At 35.4% G+C, this 22631-nt stretch overlaps 1 protein-coding gene across 9 annotated transcripts in view; it reads left to right on the forward strand.

The window, feature by feature from the left end:
* Positions 1-682: 682 nt before the first annotated feature.
* Positions 683-22631, forward strand: part of RBBP8 (RB binding protein 8, endonuclease) — a 96140-nt gene continuing 74191 nt past the window's right edge. The window contains exons 1-6 of one of the 9 annotated variants that reach the window (XM_027127590.1): positions 683-830; positions 1185-1356; positions 2916-3097; positions 3770-3803; positions 15474-16201; positions 18987-19191. In XM_027127590.1, the coding sequence (XP_026983391.1) occupies positions 19083-19191 (109 nt within the window). In that variant the 5' untranslated portion in view covers positions 683-830; positions 1185-1356; positions 2916-3097; ... (1 more) ...; positions 15474-16201; positions 18987-19082. Of the gene's footprint in view, positions 831-1184; positions 1357-2493; positions 3098-3769; positions 3804-15473; positions 16202-17341; positions 17554-18986; positions 19192-22631 lie in introns of those variants that run through there. The other 8 variants (XM_027127594.1, XM_027127592.1, XM_027127588.1 and 5 more) reach the window with 8 other exon arrangements.

Raw genomic sequence — 22631 nt, forward strand, 5'->3', positions numbered from 1 at the left:
GGTATGAGGATCATTTGAGTACAAGAAAGATAACACACCCAGACAAATGTCTGGTCAATCCACATCTTGTTTTCCTCCCTCTAGAAATGCTTCCTTCAAACTCTCAGGGCCACTGCCCTTGTGGGGAATATCAACACCCCCTCAAGGCTGAGCTAGACCAAGTGGACTAGTGGAAAGCTCAGGCATTATGGATTCTTCTTCATTGTAATCTCTTTCTAGAGGCTTTAGTCCGCAGAGCCATGGAGTACATTTAAAAAAGGATTACCTACCTCTGAGGATGACAGACTCTCAAGTTATCTACAATGAGAGGTGTATAACAATGGACGCTTGCTGTACCTGACACAGATCTACCCCTCCCACTAGAACTCTGAATTATTTTGCTGGAGGCTACAACATTCTGAGCAGTTTGTTGGGAATTGACGGGAGGTGGGGATAACTCACCTGGTACAAGCTTAGCAGAGCTGAGCCGCTGCAGCTTGTTGGGCTAGCCTTTGATGCAGACTGGTTGGACGGGTTCTGGATCTAAAGAAGAACCGGTCTGACTGGCCTGTTGTGCCAACATATTCTGGTGTGATTCCATGTTCCACAGACGGTAGAAACCTGCCCAGCCAGTTAAATGAAAGGCATATTAGGTTATCCACTGCACGCCTTATATAGCTTAGATGCAGCAGAACTCTTCCACATAGCAGTAGTGTCTAGCAAACTCTAGCGTGGTCCACAGAGGTGTCTCCCACTGATTTAGTGTGTAAGTTCATAGCTTCAGGGAAAGTCAGCAGTGAAACACCTTCTGCTTTTGGCCAAGAGCAGAAGTTTTCTAAACAAATGGAAGGGTAAGTTAATATACTTTTTATCTTTCTCTATTTTCTATGCACTTTTAGAAGTTTAAGTTCAGAAATGATGTTTAAGAAGATATCTATTTTTAACATGGTAATACCTGCATTATATCTTTTATATAAAGCTGGTTAGATATTGTTTTATAATACTTGCATATATGTTCATTGATTTGTTTGGATAAAGGTTATTTGATATATAATCACTTCTGCTATACTTTTAGTAAGTTGGGCATGGCTATGGTCATTAAGAAAGCTGGGTTGAATAATTTTGCTAAATATATTTCACCTATTAATGTAATGTTGCATCTTAAGCTATCTACTTCTTTGATAATATACTATTATGTTTTACAGGCTGTTGCTATATGGTAACATTTTATATGGCAAATCTAATTGTGGATAAAATAATTGCCTTTTTAAGGCATTAAAAAAAATAGTGCTGGCCTGCTTGGTGATCCTCAGCACATTAAAAGAACAATTCACAGCAAGAAGTGAGGAGTGTGAAAAACAAAGATTGTGGAATCTGGTAACTGATTAACTATTGGAGCTCAAAAGCACTTGCTGAGCTGAATAGAAAGGAATGAAGACAGGTTTTGTCATGCCTATTAGGTCTGAAAACCTTTTTAGGTTAAAGAACATTTGGATCTTCCTTTAATTTATATTATATTTTAAAATAATTCTTTTACCTCTCTTTTTCATTGATCCAATTAATTTATTTTAGTAATTTGTGTCACTTAAAATGAAAGTTATAAATCCCTTTAGATTTATTTTGGCATACCCTTAGTTATTAATATTAGGAACTGAATGTACACACCTTCTGGGCATTCAATCTAACATAACAGCTGACACAGGAACTTTACCTGGGAATTAAAAATTGCTTTTTAAAACAGATTTATACTAAATACTTTCCCTTCAAGGACTATCTGTAGGCCATCATATGACTTGCCTTGAACTGAGCAAGACTGATGCATCCTTTTCATTGGCCCTTTAGAGTCTTCACTTTGTCATTACGTTCAGACTCAAAGGCTATAAGAGTTTCTTCAGCATGTTAATAAAGAGTTTTTAAAAAGTGAGAATAAATGTTCAGATGAGATTTCAGTTTTTGCAGGGAAACCTTTTGGATGCTTGCCTACTCCAAGGCAATTCTGCATAAAACTTCTGATATTCAGCTGAATTTCTAAAAAGCTATGTAATGTTGAACCTCCAAAAGGAATGTGCTGATTCAGCAAACCAAAAATTAATTTTATTCAGCATAAACTCTATTTGGACAATTTTTGGAGAATATGGACCAAAATTTTTAGTTAGTTGAATTTTTCTCTTTTCAGTTAGTTTTCAGGCTAAATATAAATATATGTCAATAGAGTATAGTTTTAGTGGTTCTGGTAACTATATTATATATAGTAACTTAAAATTTTTAGATCTTACTATGTTTAAAATACAAGGCTTACTCTTCAAAGATTAACTCAATTTGGGATTCCAACTTATTTATTAAGTGGTTTTTATGTTTATGGTTTTGAGGAAAGCTATTTAGGAACTAGATATATATTTCATATAAAATTTGTGGGTAAAATTTCAAATCTAACTCTACATTTTGGGGGAGGAGTCAACAGTTTTCACTTAATGGATCTTGAGTTTCAAATATATGAAAGTTCTATTAAATACGACTTTTATGTATTTTCCATATATTGATTCCTTTAAAATACTGATACATTGTGATGTTTGATGAAAATTAAGGATATATGGATTTACCTATCAAATTAGGAGTCTGTGTTTGTACGTGTGTGTGTATGTATTTCATATAGCCCTGCATTATCTGAGGGCCCAGGTCAAAAATTGTTCTAGTCATTTAAAAATCTTTTTATTCTCTAAGTCTAGTTACGGATGCATTCCTTTGTCTTTATTCCTGGCAACAGTTGCACACAATGACTCTTTTTGTCAACCATGCTAGCTTTCTTTACAACTATAACCTCTTTCCTTCCTGAATATATTCATGTGTTTCCTACCAAAAGCACTTAGAATCATGACATTTTTGAGCTAGAAGGACTCTTTAAGAATAACTAATGAATTCAACTTCTCACTTTTTAGTTGAATGAAAAGCCCCAAAACGTAGCTAAATCACTATTATACAATCTAAGGGTAGAGGTGGTACCAGAACATCCCAGCTTCCTGATAGCAGCCCAGACGAATATTTGTTTCACTGCTCTACATTGATTCTTCTGACTACTACGTGAAATCTGTTCTGTGAGTTCTAAAGGATTTGTAAAAACGTAAAATTGTGTTGTATAAGTTATTTTAAGGAATATTTACTGAACCAAGAAATTATTTGCTTTTATATTTTAATCTATATAATTATTGCCCCCAAACTTTTTTGGTATAGTGGCCGAACTTATGGGGTTGCCATTGGCAATGAAGATGACGACCATTTCAAAACCTAATCTCTTAGTGCCATCACAAAATTGTAAATCAAAATCATAAGAGTACCTCACATTCCTTCATATTTGCCCAGATTATTTGTGGATCCTGCTGTCATTTTCTGACTTATTATTGCTTTAAACTGTCTCAACTGTTTATTTTCTTAGCATGTATGTATTCTTGTATTGTTTTAATCACTCTTATATGGATATAGTTTAGGATTTGCCTAAGAAGGTTGTACTTCTAAAATTTGGTTAGAATTGAGATGAAAATTTCAATAAGGTTATGAAGCCCAGAACTGAAGGACTCAAAACCCATCTTAGAGGGGACAAAACCTGTTATTTAAAGCGTGAGATCTTAATAGAGTGCTTTGAGCACAAGTGCTCAAAAATGCTTTAAATGTTTTTAACTTGAGAAATTCCAAGGAAATAGGACCATAGAAAGCTTGAGAACCAAAGGCTCAGAATTTTCAATTCTGATTCTCAGAGCTAAAAATTAATTCTACTAAGCCCCTTCTCTTTTTACAGGTAAAATCTTACCAGAGGGATGTTTCTAAATTTGGTAAATTTAGTTCAGTTCAAGTGGACTCTGGAAAATAATTACTTCCATTTGTTTCTTGTCTTTACAATCAAGAGAAAAGGTAGTATATTGAAAAACATATGGGTTTTTGAGCCAAACTGAGATGGGTTTGAATACTGACTCTGCTACAAGCTAGTTTACCCTTGGGAATTATTTAACACTGAGTTCTCTTTTCTCCAACTGTAAATTAAGGAAACAAATACCATTCTCTAAGAGTTGTTGGCAAGATCAAATGAGATATTCTGTGTAAACACCTAGCAGAGTTTCTAGAACATAGTAGGTGTAGCACGTCAATATTCTTCCCCCCTCTTTAATACATAAATTTCAACAAATAGCTTGAGTAAGAGAAGTCAAAGCTTAACTTAGAATATACATTTTCTATTGGTCAGAGATAAAATTAAATCAGCAACCTTGGAAAGCATTAAGATTTAATATTGGAAAACATTTTAATCTTATTAAATTAAAAAAATTAGAAACCCATATAATTGAATCAAATTAAAGAATCACTTCAAAGATGCCTTTGTTAAACGTATTCTGAGAGCAATATACCAAGGTGATTAAAAGGCTTAATTTTAAAAAATTCAAATTTCAATCATCTATACCAAAGGAAGGAATTGTGACATAGTCCAAATTATACCTTGCTTGTGCCTAGTATCTGAGTTTTTCAAAGGCATTTTACATCTATTTATATCTATTGTATTATTTCACACATCAGATTAGTTGGCCAAGGATTTCTATATGCTCTAAGGATTGTGCTTTCTACTACCGATTGAATTATTTCTTCAGGGCTCTAGAGTATGTTTTTTCCTCCAAAAGATTCTCTTAGGAATTAATTTACTGTAGGTCAATACGAAATTATATTACATTCCCTTGATAGTAAATAATGATAGGAAGAGTGAATCCAAAATTGGATGTAAGAAGATAGAATAGGATTTATTAACATGTTCTAAAGATATTAAATTAGCCTCAGACTGATAAATTGATTAGGAGATGGAGCCAATAAGCAAAGTTCACACGTGAGATATTCATGAAATGCATGTCATCAGCCAGAAGGGAGCTCAGAAGAGTGTGACAAAACATTTTAAGAGCTTATCTAACGAAAGCTGGGTCAATTGACACATCTTCCAATGTGTGAAGAAAGAACAGGAAAGAGGCTAGACTTCATATTAGAACCAACAAACAGATCCACTTCTAACACAAGCTGATCTTATTGAGCTCTTGCAGTCAACTTTAATTTCCTGAAAGATGTTTAACTGTCGTACAAATAAGCGTTATGTGAATAATATAATTTGAATTTGTATCCATGGTAAATGCATTGTTTTTCTCTTAAACTGAAAAGCGTGTATGTAGATGGTATACCTAAAGACAAAAGTACCACTTCACCAATTTAGCCCACTAATTATACATTCTTATTAAAACTATTAGATACATAAGCAATTTAACCTTATGTGGCTATTCATTAAATTAGTAGTTAATTTGCATTTAATTTTCATACATACAGAGTGGATATTACTATAAATAATTGAAAAGCAGGCATATATTTTTTAAATGTTTCTATATAAATAGCTAATTTGGATAACACAGGACTAATGACCAAACTTGCTATGCATCAAAAACTGACTGGGAAATAGAGAACGGTATAGCTCATCGTGTTAAAGACATATAGTCTTAAAAGTAATCAGAAAACTATTAACTTAGAAATTATGTATTACTGACAAAGTGAAAATATAACTTACGTGGCAAATTTTTTTTTAAAGTTCTATTGTAAGTCTACTCCCTTGAAGGTTCTGTGCCTATCCCTTCTACAATAATTTAGATTAGGAGTGAGAAACACTTCCTTCCAATATGAAAATATTTTAAATCTAATGAATTTCTGAATGAATATTGAAACATTAAGAAATACATATCAATAACTTTCTGTAGCTTGCAGTACAATATTTATGGACACAGAGCAATATTATAGAATTCTGCGATGAGGTCTTCTAGAAAAAATTTACATTTAACATACACAGATTTTTCTCAACTTATGATGGGGTATGTCTCGATAAACCCACTGTAAATTGAAAATATCATAAGTCAAAAATGCATTTAATACACCTAACCTACTGCACACCATCACTTAGCCGAGTTTACCTTAAATATGCTCAGAACACTACATTAGCCTACGGGTGTGCAAAGTCATCTAACACAAAGCCTACTTTATAATAGTGTTGAATATCTTAAGTAATTTATTTATTTATTTATTTATTTTTTTTTAACATCTTTATTGGGGTATAATTGCTTTACAATGGTGTGTTAGTTTCTGCTTTATAACAAAGTGAATCAGTCATACATAAACATATGTTCCCATATCTCTTCCCTCTTGTGTCTCCCTCCCTCCCACCCTTAAGTAATTTATTGAATACTGTACTGAAAGTGGCTGTCTGGGTACAGAATGGTTCATGTGTACCAGCTGTTTACCCTCGTGATTGCATGGCTGAATGGGAGCTGCAGCTTGCTGCAGCTGCCCAGTATCACAAGAGAGCATCATGCTGCATACTGCTAGCCCCTGAAAAGATCAAAATTCAGAATTCGAATTGTGGTTTCTACTGAATGCGTATGGCTTTCACACCATCATAAAGTTGAAAGATCGCTAAGATCAAACCATCTTAAGTCGAGGACCATCCATACAGGTCTACATTTGGAGGTCTCCTAACTGAAAGTAGATGAAATTCAGTCTGAGATGAAAGGAACATTTGCATTTCTGAAGATATTAATATTGTGATAAATTTTCAATCATATAATAAGTACTGAATGATAAATACCATCTACATAGCAGTTTCGTGAGCTGTTACCTTCTGCTCTATTCACTGTCCAAGTGCTTGTTTGACAAAACTTAAAACAAATATATGTTGCTCAGGAACAAGTATACTGCTTTTTAACTATAAAATAGAACTAACCACTGGAACCTGACTATAGGCCAGGAACCAGGAACCTGGAACCTGGCTACACTGGAACCTGGCTATAGTCCATTCAGGAAGAAAAGCTGTTCAATCCATTCCAGCACAATAAAACCAGTCTCTTTTCCCACAGTTTTACTTTTTAAGATGAATGGCATGTTATTCTAGTTCCACCAGTAAGTGTAAACTAAACACATCTAGTGTAAATTAAATTCTCAGCAGTTCCTCTGATACCATAACAAATCACGTGTTAATGCTAATGTTAAAGCCGAAAGTCAGGTGAGGTGTCAGGTTTTACTTGACAGGAATCTGGTTTGCACTGCGATGACTGATGTAAGCAGGGCCCAAGAGGAGTCCAGTACATTATTATTATTGAACAAATATCGTAAAACCACTTTTTCCTTGGTTTAACGATATACTTTTAACTAATACACTGTACAACTACAATAGATTTTTTGAGAAATGAGTACAGCAATTTCAAATGGAAATAAGGAACTTTAGCCAATTTTTGTCTGACGTATTTGATCCATTCCCACAAAACCTGAGATGCACAGAAACTTGATCTTCTGTGAGAAAGGTATTTTCTAATAAACTACATTTCATTTCCTGAATTTGGCTGCCAATTTTTGAAGAGCCAAACAGCCACAAAATGAACAATTAGTACATACTCTGTAAATACTTTTATATCCAGCATTGATTCAAAGACTTTATTGTTTAAGTCTACACTGGTAAAACTGTAATAAAAATAGATTGACTATGTTGGACCCTCAAATAACACTTCTCACTATAGTAAAACACAGAATTTTGAAAGCTACAAGTTTGTCTTGGACTATGTCCAATAGGGTCTGGTTACAAGAACTAATTCATTATAACCTATACTGTGATCCTGGAGCATGGCTCTGAAGAATACATTAGATGAAGGCTCTAGTCAAGTGGATTAAAAATAGAAAACTGAATAGCCAGTGATGTGCTCTAATTAAGTAAATACCATATTTGCATAATGATAGAAACTTAGCTTAGAAAAATGAGGAAGAAACAGGTACAAATAAAAAAGAAATCTGATTAAAATCACATCCTTTTTTCACTTAACTTGAACTATGTTAGAATAGAATAATTATCTGAGTTTTAAAAAAACTCTTTCTTAGAAGGTGGTTAAATTAGCTAATGAACTAAAAAAGGGAAACTGGACTGAAGAGGGCATAGATATAAGAAGAAGTGTGGACACACACTACTGAACACAGCCCAATAATAGCAGATACTATTTTCAAAAGGATTTATCAAATATACTCAGGTCTTCACTAAATTAGCTCAGATCATAATCAGCTTGATACCAATGCTCCCTTTCTTGGACTTGAAGCTGAATAGATCATAAATCTCTGTTAAATAAATGATTCCTTACAACCACCAATTTCTGAAATAAATGAATAAATTAGTTTCTCCTTTCTATACAATTCTGCAGTTCAGCTAGATAATGGTTAAAATCCCTTGTAATATAATGGAAATAACAACAATATAATAACTACCTGACTATTTAACTACCAGACTTATTTAAACTTAATTATTTGAATCAAATAAGATGTGGGGCTTCCCTCGTGGCGCAGTGATTGAGAGTCCACCTGCTGATGCAGGGGACACGGGTTCGTGCCCCGGTCCAGGAGGATCCCACATGCCGCGGAGCGCCTGGGCTCGTGAGCCATGGCCGCTGAGCCTGCGCGTCCGGAGCCTGTGCTCCGCAACGGGAGAGACCACGGCGGTGAGAGGCACGCGTACCACAAAAAAAAAAAAAAAAAAAAGCACTTAACAAATTATCATTTAATCACTTCTATAATTATAAATCTCTCACAATTTGCATAGCAATTCAACAATTTCACTATAATTATATAATGTTAGCAATTGGAAAGATCTCTCTGATTAGCTGTAGCTCTTAAATTTATCTATTATTAACAATAGCTTCTTACACTATTTGAATACATATATATAATCATTCAATCCTTAACAATCTTGTGAAATACCCAAGGCTTATATTATTACCTTCATATCACTGATAAAACAACTGAGGCACAGAGAAGTTAAATTACTTGCTTAATAGGATTATAATTACAAATTATAATTCATTCAAAAAATCAGGTGGAACTGCTACTGATTTCCCACTATCAACCTATACAAATACATTACTATATACTTGCACTTTCCAGAGCTCACAATGATTCCCCCCAGCAGAACCTTTGCACATGCCTTCTGCCTGGAAAGCCTGCTACCACTCTGTTCCCAACTGGCAAGCTTTAAGAAATTTCACATATAATACCTCATTTTTACAGCCACCCTTTTGGACATACTAAGTATGAGTATTCTCATTTTCCAGTTGAGGAAGTAAGACTTGTCTAGGAAACATGCAGATAACCAGAGATAGGGCCAGAGCATAAACCCTGGTCGTCTCTTACTCAGGACTTGCACAGTACCATAGGCTGGGAATATGGCCATACACCATCATTGACTGTAAAATAAGGCCACAATTTTTGGAGCACTTCCTGCTCTGGTCCCTTCTGAGATTACAACATAATTCAAGGCTCTTCAATCTATTTAGTTTTAAACTTACTACATGAAAGAATCTAGCTGGGAATCTAGTATAAACACTTTCACTAATTCCATTAGAAGTCAATTTATATTCATCTCTCAAATGTCCACATCTATCGTAAACCAAGTAAAAGGCCATATGTGCCATAATTACTAAGAAATAAAATTATTGCAAAAAAGTCTAAAAAAACTGAGATTAATCCATAGAATAGTGCTTCACTCCAATCCTGACCAAGAGAGCCCAGTTTATTTTCCTCTTCTCAATAAGACAAATTAAGTTGCTATCAAATTTAAAAGTCCTTATAGTAACCTCATATGATGTAAAGCTTTCTGAAGTAAACAGAAAAATGTACTGGGACTGCAAATTAGCCTTTAGGTAATAATTTTTAATAATTTTTCAGAAACGTTATTTGGTTATTTTCTCAAAAGCATTTTCTAAATTAAAAACAGAAAAGCACAGAATAAGCTTCATAGAGATTCTATTATTTAAAAATAGCATGGTGTACTGAAAAGATCATAGACACAGGACTCATGTCCAGAAGACTGGGTTTAAAGTCTTGGGTCAACTTATCTACTAGTTTGTACATATAGTGCTAGTCACACCACCTAGTTTATCAACCTTTCTAAAGAGATGAAAACTGTACCTGTTCTACCTGTATGATACAGTTTTTAGGTTCAAAAGAGAAGATAAGTAGGAACAGTACTTTGTATTTTTATCATCGCAAATTTTTCTTGAACCCATTTTCTATCAGTATTAAACAAACCACTTCCCAACTAATGGGAATTTCAGAGTACTAGCAATAAACCAAAAAGTGCAATTCTTTTATGGCTTACATTATCTGTATCATAATATTCTTTAAAACGAGTTTAGATAGATCTGTACATAGTTGAAAAGAAAATACTCCTGGCAAGAGAAGGTCATTTGAATCTTCCCTTTTTTATTAGTTTATATTTCAAATTCCCTAAAGCTTCTGATCGTTTGACTTATCACCCAAACCAGGACATTTTTTAGAGTAAATGGGAGCCCTGTTAATAGTTAAGCCAGAAGAACAGACATTAACCAGAACTGTTGCTGGTAAGCCAGGGCATATGGTCATTTTATATAAGTGTACTAGATTTGGGAAGAGGAATTCTATCTATCCTAAATAGTCTGCAAAAACAAATTGTCCCAAAGGGTGAGAAGTGAATTAAAATATAATTTAATTTCACTATTCAGTTCTAATACTTCCGATTATAACTTAAGTAAAATAGAAAAGTATTGGCTAAAACTGAAGGCCTCCTCTAAGAACTGAATTTTAAACGTAAAACATTTTTGGATCAGTAATTATCAAAGCTTCCTTAACCTTAGACTGACATATGGATTAGGAAAAGCAAAATGTCATTATTTTTTAAATAGTCTGTTTTTCTCAAACATAGTTAGAATAAGAAAAAAATGGGGGGAAAAAGTCAGCCAGTGTGTTTGAAGACATAGGTGCAATTTGTGAGGCATGAGTACATTAAAGATCACAACTACATGCCAGCAGTGAATAAATTCATTAATTCATAGGTGGAAAAATTACCATTTAAGACATGCATCATTATTTTTTAAGTGGACAAAGCAATGAATATTAAATGTGTTTGCTCCTGTGAACCCATCAAGGAATGCTTTAATTAATAGACTCCAAGTGTCAGTGACTTGTTCCTACAGTTAACTCTTCATAATATTTTCCATTTACATTACTGTAAATATTGTTCCCACAGTTTCCATCATGGCAGCATTATATATATGTACACAGGACAATTTGTATAGAACTACATTTACTGGATAAAAAGATAAAGATTGGTTTTTCAAGATTCCCAAAATACAATCCACTTTTCTACTCTACAGTCTTAGTGATCACTCTTAAATTCTTTTATCATCTCTGCAGCGGTTAAGCTCTGAGGTTCTTACAAATGCTAGTGTTAAAGAAAGGGCCTAACGGCTATCTAACAAAATTCCTAAGCTTCATTAACCTATATTGCAGAGATATGAAATACTGCCCAAGCAGCCACTGTATACAAACTGATGGCCTGGAAGAAAAAGATGCCTCTTTCCACTGACAATAAATAGCAGATCATTAACATCCTGGATCAGCCCACCATCATTTAAACCTATGCCAATAGGCAAGCACACAGTATACTGTATAAGACTATTTATCAAGTATAAGGTGATAGTTCCTAAATTGGGAAAATTATATATCTAATAAAACTTTGCTCATTGCTGATGCGAAATGAAGTAGCTAAGTACTTAAAAACACAAACTACTTTAATAGTTTATAAAGGGAAATGAAGAAGGTATATGTAGCCATAGAGATAATCAAAATACATAAAAGTTTCTCTACCTAAGTTAGAAGTTGGCTATACCGCATGAGGCTACTTTTTCTAATCGGAAAGCAATGTATAATCTTTAATGTCTTTTATAAGCACTTTAATGACCACCTGACTCTCAAAAGAAAAACTGTGATACTGACATCCTCCATGAATGTTAAATATATCTTTTAAAACAATTATAAAACTGCTCAACCTAACTGGAATCTCAGCACCATCAACTCAAATCATAAAACATTTTGGCGCTTGGGGCAAGATCACTAATTGATCCAAACAACACCTAGTAATTACTGTAAACAACTTTTTAAAAACTAAATCGTGTTCATTTAGGTTGACACAAATTTTGACCGCATAATTTTCTATTATGTTAATACTTCTCTCCCCTCTTATCCCTCTTATTATTTTTATCTTATTTTTATCTTTCTTATTATCTCTTTTGTTCTGCTCTTAAAGTAGTTCTGACTGTAAGTATACAGCTCACTCCAGTTTACTAGTATTTTGTGTTTGTATTAAAGGTGCTGGACATTATTATGTAAATAATCATAATGGGTTTAATCACTAGATTTTTTGCCTGGGGATACAGGCAAAAAATTTGCTGGGAGGGGAAGAGAATGGCATGATGTGTAGAGTGGGAGAGAGATGGGAAATGCCCAGCACAAATAGGAGAAATAGCCTTAGAGTAGGAAACAGCTCCATAGGAATCAGCTCCAACTTGGTTCTTCAGGTAAATCATGTAACCTCATTTGTTCATTATATATGCTGGGCATGTTTTGTGCCAATATGGTAGCCACTAGGCACATGTGAGTTTGAGCACCTGGAATGTGGCTAATCCAAATTGAGATGTCCTGTGAAGGTGAAATACACATCAGATTTTAAAGCCTCAGTATGAAGAAAAATGATGTAAACGGCCTCATTCATAAATCTGTGTATGGATTACATGTTGAAATGATAATATTTTAGATAAATTAGGTTAAACAAAACATATTAAGTTAATTTCACCTGTTTCATTTCACCTTTTTAAATGCGGCTAATAGAAAATTTTAAATCATATATGTGGCTTTATTGGGTAGTACTGTTCTAAGACTCTCTGATAAGAACTAGGAATACCGAGGAGAATGAAGAAAGCACAGTCTCCGCTATCAAGAAACCCCTTGCAGCCTAGCTGGGTAAGATAAAAGATATAATTACAATATAATAGCATTAAATGCAGTGACAAAGATACATATAGAAGGGTATGGGAGAATGAGGAGGGCTATTTGTGGAAGGGGGTAGGAAGAAGGGGTGAAGAGAGACATTAAGGTAGTCTCCTGGAAGCTGCACTACCTGAGCTAAGTCTTAAAGGATACGTAGAAAGGGGGTGAAATATTAAGGATCTGGGCGGAGGTAATTTCAAGAGAAGAGGATTGTATGAGCCAAGACAATGAAATAGCAAAGAGCAGGAAGGAGGAATATAAGCAGTCTCCTGTTTTAGAGGGAAAGGATAAGGTGGGGGGTAGAGGTGTAAGGTTAAGAAGGGCTTCTTTGACATTTTAAAGGGATTGAATTTTAATCTTTAGGCAATTGAGAGCCACTTGAATGGTTTTAAACAAGAGAGTGCCAAGATCAGAAATAATGGTTGGGCATTCTGGCAGCTGTGTGGAAACTGCATTTAGGTGCAAGATTGGAAGCACAGTCTAGGTAAGAAATATCAGGGCCAAAACTAGGGCAAAAAGAGTGAGGATGGATAGGAAAGCACTAATTCAGAACTCTATTTAGGAGGTAACATCAGTAGAATACAGTGATTGACCTGTCCTGACTCCATGGAAAGGGGGTTGATATTATTCTAAAGTGATGGGAAGACCCTGGCATGTCTTAAACTAAGGGAGTGTCATGTTCTGACTTAGGTTCTAAAGAATCATTCTGACTGCTGTTGGAGAATACACTGTAAAGGGAAAACAATGTAAGTAGAAAGATAGTTGATTTAAAAAAAAAAAAAGGAAGGCTATTGCTGCAGAAGAGGTTTAAGATGATGGTGGCTTGGCCCAGGGTGGATACAGATGAGGTGATGAGAAGAAATTGGATTAGGGTTGCATTTTTCTCTGCAAAATGGTACTTCCTAATTCACAGAGTTGAGGAAAGAAAGTTCAGGAAGATCACACTTGTTGAGTCCCATTGTCTTGTTTAACCAAGAGGTGAAGGTGTCTGCTGAGAGTGAGAATACTGTATAGAGGCTTGAGGAAAACAGTGAAGGTTTGGAAGACAGCAAAGGAAACAGAAGGAGCTAAATAAAGGTTATTTTAGAGATTAATTGGTGCCTATATGAGGTCTGAAACCATGTAATTTTAGTGATATCAGTCTAACCTGTTATGTGATTTCTCCCGTCACAACCCTCAGCTACCCAGCTGTAGGAGGTAAGCAGATTGTATAGAATGAATCAACAAAGAGTTTCAGTTGTAAAATGGCTTGAGTTACATGATTTCAAAATCTACATAGTTCCAAAATTCTTACAGTTCTAAGAATCCTAGAGTTTTCAGTACACAATTTTTCTCATTGCGGTTAAGTGTACATATATAAAAGTTACCGTTTTAACCATTTCACCACACAATTTTTAAATTGAGCATCCTAACCAAGGGCCTCCAATATGTATGCTAGGACATTAAACTCCCAACCCTCAAGGTGGCAGTGCTGGGCCTGAGGTGGCTGGAATCCTAGTTGCTGTTGCCTCTGGATGGAAGCAGTCTCATTTTTGATCACAATATGTAATACAAGTATTCTTTTTCCAGGTACTGAAAAAGTTTGGGAAGCATTGTTCTAAGCCATAAAATTTGAGAAACCCAGTATTACAAAGAGTTCAAAATATCTGCTTCACTGTTAAGTTTTCTCATAGGACTTCATAATTTACATGTAGGTCTTAAGGCTCCTTATCGGAGGCAGATATCTACACGTATGCCTACTGTTTCCACCGTTAAAGTGATTTATCATAAAATCCCATAAAGAGAATCTAAGAATTTAGAATGGATTCAAAGATATTCTCCGCTTAAATGAAAAAGATGAGTCCCTCAAGGAACGCCCAATTCATTAATTTTACACGGAGATTGACTCTCTGGCAAGCACTGGGTTAGTTTCTGGTGATAAAAAGGTGAACAAGACATGGTTTTGACCTTAAGAAACTTAGGAGTCTAGTGAGGAGACTGATTTAATCAAATAATGAAAACTGCAATAAGTGTCAGATAGGAAGGCACATAGCACATAGTGCTGTAAGAGGATCTGATAGAAAAGACTAAAACAAGATAAAATTTGGAAGTGAATGATACTTTAACAGGGTAATGAATGTTCAGCAGCTCTCTTTTATAAAGATACCAATGTTCCTACAGCATTGCTAGGATGGTACAGAAACATCCTGTTATGCCCACTCGCAAGGAGTAAGCTGTGATATTCATCCCTTAAGACCGGGAATGAACGGGAAAATTACTTTTACATTTTATATCTTTGATTTCCCAAATACAACTCTACTTTTTAAAGTTTATAATATCCTCTGTCTTCCTCCCAGGTCTTATAAGCATTAAAAAAAGTATTGAACTGGTTTAAAAAATATTATGATACTGTCTATTCTGTTTATTTTCTTCAACTTCATATATTTAGAATTTCTAACGCTAAAACGCTTCTTTTAAATAGGTAATATAAATAGGAAAATATACTAATAATTTGAATGTTTATAAACGAACAGCCACATAAAACGTTGACTTAAAAAAATTACCTAACAGCATGTTGTTCCAGTAAATAATGCGTCACTTCTGATTCCGTATCATTTCAGGTTCGTCAGAAACTTTCTTTAACCTGAGCAAAATATACATCGTTCATTTTGCTACGCGGCCTCGCCACCCAGTCCGGTCAGGTCGCATCACTAAACTGTAGGTAAGAGCTACTAGCCGGAAAGCTACGTTAGATTGATCTGTGTCCCTTCCCTCCTCAGTTAACTTTATCTTTCCATCTGGTACGGGCCGCTCCTACGTGCTTTCCCAGAAACGGGCTTAAGTCAGACACATTGATCACTTCTTAGGAGAACGTGAATCTCCGCAGACAGAACAGCGTGAGCTTTCTCCGGGCCCTCTCAAAAAACGCGGTGGCGGCCGCCAGCTCTCGGAGCCTCTTCTGACGGCTCAGTGGAAGAGCTCCACTCTCCAGTCACCGCCCAACGCGGTGGGACTCTTCGCCGACCCAGCTCCTCCGCAGGGGGCGTGAGGGGCGCCACCCAGCTCCGCGGAGGTAGGAGGAGGAAGAGGAGTGACGTCGCGGGAACTCCCACACGACGTTGCGTGACGTCGCGCGAGGTCCGGGCGGGGCGAGCGTAGCCGGCGGCCCTCGGGCCCTCCCCCAGCGCTGGAAAACGCGGGCTGCCCCGAGGGGGCGGCTTGGCTGCTGGCGGTGTGGCAGATTAGTGAGGGAACGAGCAGAAAAGCGAACGGCCGTCTCTTCCCCTCTCCAGAGCGTGCTCGCGTTCCTGCTGGGGCTTTCGAGAATCTCGACGCAATCTTGCAGGCTGTGAGTAAAAGGAATCTTTTTCCACGACCCAAAGCGCTGGGTCCTAGCGGGCTATTTCCGGTCTGGAGCTGCCGGCTGACCGAAGGCGTTTGACCCCGGGGTGGGAATGGCTGTATGGCGCTGGGGCTGAATCTGAGGAGTCGGCTGGAGCCGGCCTGAACTACGCAGGAGGTAGACCGGATTGCGGACGACCCAGCGCTGAGCGCTGTTTCCGAGTCTTCGCACCAGCTGAGAACTTGCTTGCCGGCGCCGGGCCCGCCACGCGCATGCGCCGACCTGCGCCCGGTGTCGCCGCGCGCGCTTCCGGCGCCAGCCGTGTGGTTTGTTCGGCGGAGCGCTTTGGCGAGGGCGGACCGCCAGCCCTTCGCGGTGCGGGAGGAGGCTGATGGCTAAGGGTCCTGGGATGGGAGCCACTGGACCTCTGCTCTGCTCGTAAGAGCAGCAGTCAGAGTCCCTATTCAGTTTGTTCAGGGCCCTTGTGTGAACTGAGGAGCGGCTCTTGCCTCACCTAAGAATGTGTGTGGTGTGACAGGAAAGATCTTCTCTTGAGCACCTTCAGTGTGGTGGTTTGTGGTTTACATTGCAACAGGAGGCACAGAAATGTATTAAATTATTGCAAACTGTTGAGCCCAGGATGCAACTTGAGAGGCAAGATGCACATTTTTGAGAAATTATTCGTGCAGCGAATAACGGTTCAATATCAAAAGAAATGCCAGCAAAAAGTGCTAAGCATGCAAAATAGATTGGAGAGGGTTTCAAGTTTCGAGTTGATGTGGAATACAACAATATATTGAACCAAAAACTGGAAAGCGCCCTGAAATATTCTTGACTTAACAAGCATCTAGACACACAGACACACACACACTGTAAAAGAGCAAGGAAGATGATTGCCATAAGCTGTTCAATATCTGAACAACTTAGTATTGATAAATTGTTATGTGGGGGGAAAAAAACACTTAACCTTTTTATTACCCCTGAAGGTAGAATAAAGGAAGCTTATCTTACACTATTGGTTTTAAACTATTGAATGCTAAAATATACAATTTTAAATTGTTCATTAAAGTAACTAAAACTTTGTTTTGAACTTTTTGATTAATAAAAACAATTAACATTTTTGTTTTGTTTTGTTTTGCTTCTTAGGAGTATTTTGGAGTTCATTGGCATCACAACTTGAGTTGCAGCAGTGACGTGGCCGTAGTAGACGTGTCCTAGCAATGTGACCTCGGGGGAGTCACATAGTCTCTTAAGCCTGTTTTCTTAAACTCTAAAATGAAATTAATAATATCAGTAGTAGCTGTTTTATACAATGTGAAGATTAAATTAAAAGGAAATATAAAACAGCACACTCCATGGTACATAGTGAACACTTAATAAATGGTGGCTTTTATTGACAGTAGTATAGACCCATTGATTTATCTTTTAGATAAATAAAAGATAAATTTAGATAAATAAAATTTATTTAGATAAATTTAGATAAATAAATAAATGGAATTTATTTAGATAAATTTTAGATAAAATTATTTAGATAAATTTTAGATAAAATTATTTAGATAAATTAGATAAAATTTATTTAGATAAATTTAGATAAATAAATAAATGGAATTTAAATTTAACTAAATTTAAATAAATTTAGATAAATAAAATTTATTTAGATAAATAAAACTATTTAATAAATAGTTGAATACAAGCCTCTTTAGAAATTAAAAATAATTTCCTAATATTATGTAAAATCTAGTACTTGTTCAATTTTCACTGATTATCTTTAAAAAAAGTGTAATCACAATTTTTGAAAAGCTTAATAAATGTATTTTTATTTCTTTAGTGTTTTATAGTTTACCAAGTGGCTCTGCACATAATATTGCTCCCTTTAGACATGCCCTTGCTTATCTTAGCCTCTTCATCAGAGACCTCAGGAAATGGTTAGTAAAAGACACTTAAATCCGTTTGGGCACTTGTTAGCAATGGTAAGGCATTGACTAAGGAGCCAGATGTGAGGGTTAGTAGATTTGTTAATCATTTTATTGTAATTTTTTAGTAGTAGCTAGTTAATGGTTTCAGTTTAAGAACACATATTAAAATATTTATTAATCCACTTGAACTTAATAGCCTGTTGCTTCCTTGAGGGGCTACACAAATAATAAACTTAATCATTCACCTTTATTCTGAGAGGCACAAAATAGCTTTACCCATATTTGCCTTGTTTTTAGATGTTTCCGTATTCATAGATCTTGGCTGTGTCTGTATCTTGCTCACCAAATTTCATTGTTATGAGAAAGCTGTTCAGAGACTCGTGTTAGTCAGTCATCTTTCTTACTCTTTTACAGTGTGTGTGTCTAGATGTGAATGCTTATTAAGTCAAGAATATTTCAGAGTGTTTTCCAGTTTTTGGTTCAATATATCGTTGTATTCCATATCAACTCAAAAGTTAAGAAAGCAATAAATTCTTTTAGAATGGGGAAACAGTACTGACCATGAATGATTACAAACCTCTCTATATCATAGTCCTTTCAATTAAACATAATGTAGGTAATTACTTCCTCATAGGCGGAATAAGAAAAAATTTGCCTGAAAGAGTAGGTTAACTTAAGGCCAGGTAACTGAAATTGGGGCTTTTCTCACCATACTCATCTTTTTTCCTCACTTCCACCCCCTCAAATTCTAAAGTGATTGATCATAGGTAAATAAGGAAAACTTGAGATCAGCTGCCTGGGCTTGAAGTCATCCTGATTTCAAATTACACAAAGATAAATGCAGAATTCACTTATGTTGCAATCTGTTGTTTCAGGTATTTGAACTGACCAAAGACAACTTCAGACCTGTATAATGTAACAGAAAAGGTCAGAAAACATTAGGCAGTAGAAGTGTGAGCATATTAAGTAAGATGAACGTCCCGGGAAGCAGTTGTGGAAGCCCTAGTTCTGCAGATGTATCTAATGACTTTAAGGATGTTTGGACAAAACTAAAGGAGTGTCATGATAAAGAAGTACAAGGTAATTTTTTTCTGAAATACTTGTAGCAGTATTCTGCTGAGACTATAATAATAATAACTAATTTTTATGACAGTTCAAAGATCTCATTTTTAAGGGACCTTTACTATTCCAATTTTGGGTGATTCATTTTTATGGTTGAGTTGTTGCTTTTTGACTACAGACAACTAACCACAGAATGTAGCTCCTGCACAGCTTGTAGTTACTTGTAATATGTATGGTGTGGTGGAAGGGGCATAGAAATTGTTGACCGAAGATCTGGATTTGAATTCTAATTTCATTTATGTACTTGCTCTGTGATCTCAGCAAGTTACGTAACCTCTAAACTTAATTATCTTCTGTAAAATTATTTGCAGGATTGTTTATTGACATAAAAATACTACCTAAGTCATTCGACAAACCTTCAGAATTTGTATCTCAGTGCTTGGGTTTGCCACCAAGCCCTGAGACCCAAAAGTAAATGGCAGTTTGCCTTCAAAGAGCCTGCAGTCTGGTAGAGAGAGAGTCATGTGAACAGATAATTAACAGTATAGTGAAATAAGGGCTAAAAGGTTTATATGAAATGCAATGAGCATACAGAGAATTGAGCTGTTGCGATTAGGTTGAGTATATAAATGTTATATATAATTGTGTTAAAATGTACTATTAAAAGCTAAACTATTAAAGCTAAACTCAACGTCTGATAGTAAGCCTTAATATACCTATCTAATTCTGTGACTTTCATGTAATACATTTCCCCCATGTGTGGGAAATGCTTCGTATTACATTTGTTTCTTGATTACCTACTGCAACCATAGGTTAATACTACCGTGCTTTAGTTTTTTTCTTTTCCCTCAGTTGAATAGCTTTCTCTTTTTTTAAAATTGAAGTATAGTTAATTTACAATGTTGTGTTGGTTTCAAGTGTACAGCAAAGTGATTCAGTTACACATATATATACATATATGTATTCTTTTTCAGATTCTTTTCCATTATAGGTTATTACAAGATATTGAATATAGTTCCCTGTGCTGTATAGTAGGTTCTTGTTATTTACCTGTTTTATATATAGTAGTGTGTATATGCTAATCCCAAACTCCTAACTTATCTCCCTCCACCCCACCCCACCCCCAATCCCCTTTGGTAATCATAAGTTTGGTTTCTTTGTCTCTGAGTCTATTTCTGTTTTGTAAATAAGTTCATTTGTATCATTTTTTTTGGATTCTACATATAAGTGATATCATATTTGTCTTTGTCTGGCTTACTTCACGTAGTATGATAATCTCTAGGTCTATCCATGTTGTTGCAAATGGCATTATTTCATTCTTTTTATGGCTGAGTAATATTCCATTGTATATATATACCACATCTTCTTTATCCATTCATCCATCGATGGACATTAGGTGCTTCCATGTCTTGGCTATTGTAAATAGTGCTGCTATGAACATTGAGGTGCATGTATCTTTTCAAATAAGAGTTTTCTCCTGATATATGCCCAGGAGTGGGATTGCAGGATCAACTGGTAACTCTTCTTTTAGTTTTTTAAGGAGCCTTCATACTGTTTTCATTTCCCTAATGATTAGTGATGTTAGCTTTTCATGTGCTTATTGGCCATTTGTGTATCTTTGGAGAAATGTCTATTCAGGTTCTTTGCCTGTTTTTTAATCATATTGGTTTTTGTTGTGGTTGAAGTTCTTTGTATATTCTGGATATTAATCTTTTACCTGATATATGGTTTGCAAGTATTTTCTCCCATTCTGTGAGTTACTTTTTCACTCTGTTAATTGTGTCCTTTGATGCATAGAAGTTTTTAATTTTGATATAGTCTAATTTATCTACTTTTTTCTTTTGTTGCCTATATTTTTGGTATTATATCCAAGAAATCATTGCCAGATCCATTGCCATTAAGTTTTGCCTTGTGTTTTCTTCTAAGAGTTTTATAGTTTTAGATCTTATGTTGAGGTCCTTTTTCCATTTTGAGGTGAATTTTGTATATGGTGTAAGGTAAGGGTATAACTTCATTCTTTTGCTGTGGATATCTAGTTTTCCAGCACCATTTGTTGAAAAGACTGTCCTTTCCCCATCGAATGGTCTTGGCACCCTTCTCAAAAACCATTTTTTTGAGAAGGGTGCCAAGGCTCTATTGTAATTGGTCTGTATGTTTGTCTTTATGCCAGTACCATATTGTTTTGATTATTGTAGCTTTTTATTAAGTTTTGAAATCAGGAAATATGTGACTTCCAACTTTGTTCTTTTTCAAGATTGTCTTGGCTATTCGGAGTCCCTTGAGATTTCATATGAATTTTAGGACATATTTCCCTACTTCTGCAAAAAACATCATTGGGATTTCAATAGAGATTGCATTGCATCTGTAGATCACTTTGAGTAATGCTGACATCTTAACAATATTAAGTCTTCCAGTCCATGAACATGAGACGTCTTTCCTTTTTTAAATTTCTTTCAGCAATGTTTTGTAGTTTTCATCATACAAGTCTTTCATCTCCTTGGTTAAGCTTATTCCTTATTTTGTATTGGATGCTTTTGAATGCTATTGTAAATGGAATTTTCTTAATTTTAGATGCTATTGTAAATAGGATTTTCTGAATTTCCTCTTCAGAGTGCACGTGGTTAATGTAAAGAAACACCACTGATTTTTGTGTGTTGCTTTGTATCCTACAACTTTGCTGAAAGTTTCTATTTCTTAATTGTAGTTTTTGAATTCTTAGGTGAGAAAAACATTAGAAACTCTTTAATTTTATTATGGAAGGTTGGAATTCAACTACATCTGCTACTTCACTTACATCTGTTACTGCTCTATTACGCTCATTCTTTGATAGATTTTTCTGATCCATGTTTCCATTAAAACACTCTTTCAGCATATTAGAATTGCTGATGCAGTCAGGGTACATTAGTGTTCGGTTAGAAATCCAGGTGTCAATGAAGTTATTATTGTTTTATCCATTTTTTTTTTAATTTAAACTTTTTTTTCTAAAATTGTGAAAACACAAAATAAACAGCAAAAATTTACCCTCTTCTCCCCACACACAAACAGGTAACCACTTTTATTATCTTTTGTGTGTGTATTCTTCCATTTTTTAAATTTAAAGTTTAAGACTTTTTAATTTTAGGAAATATTGTACATTTATAAAAGTAAAGAAAATAGTATAATGAACTCCTATTTACCCATCACTCAGCTTCAGCCGTTATCAGTACACAGCCAATCTTGTTTTACTTATTTTGCATTTGCATCTTTATCCCTCTTCCACTCAGTTATTTTGAACTTTCTGACATAATTTCATCTATAAATACTTCAGTATATTCCAGTAGTCTTTTTTAACAAAAAATTGCCATTATTATACTAACAAAACAAATTCTTTAATATCATCTTATACCTATTAGATGATTATGTTCAAATTTCCCCAGTTATCTAAAATGTCTTTTTATAGTTGGGTTTGTTCCCATCTG

This window comes from Aethalodelphis obliquidens, unplaced genomic scaffold, assembly GCF_003676395.1.
Source record: "Aethalodelphis obliquidens isolate GAN/ISIS:26980383/991018 unplaced genomic scaffold, ASM367639v1 scaffold32, whole genome shotgun sequence".
Lineage (NCBI taxonomy): Eukaryota > Metazoa > Chordata > Mammalia > Artiodactyla > Delphinidae > Aethalodelphis > Aethalodelphis obliquidens.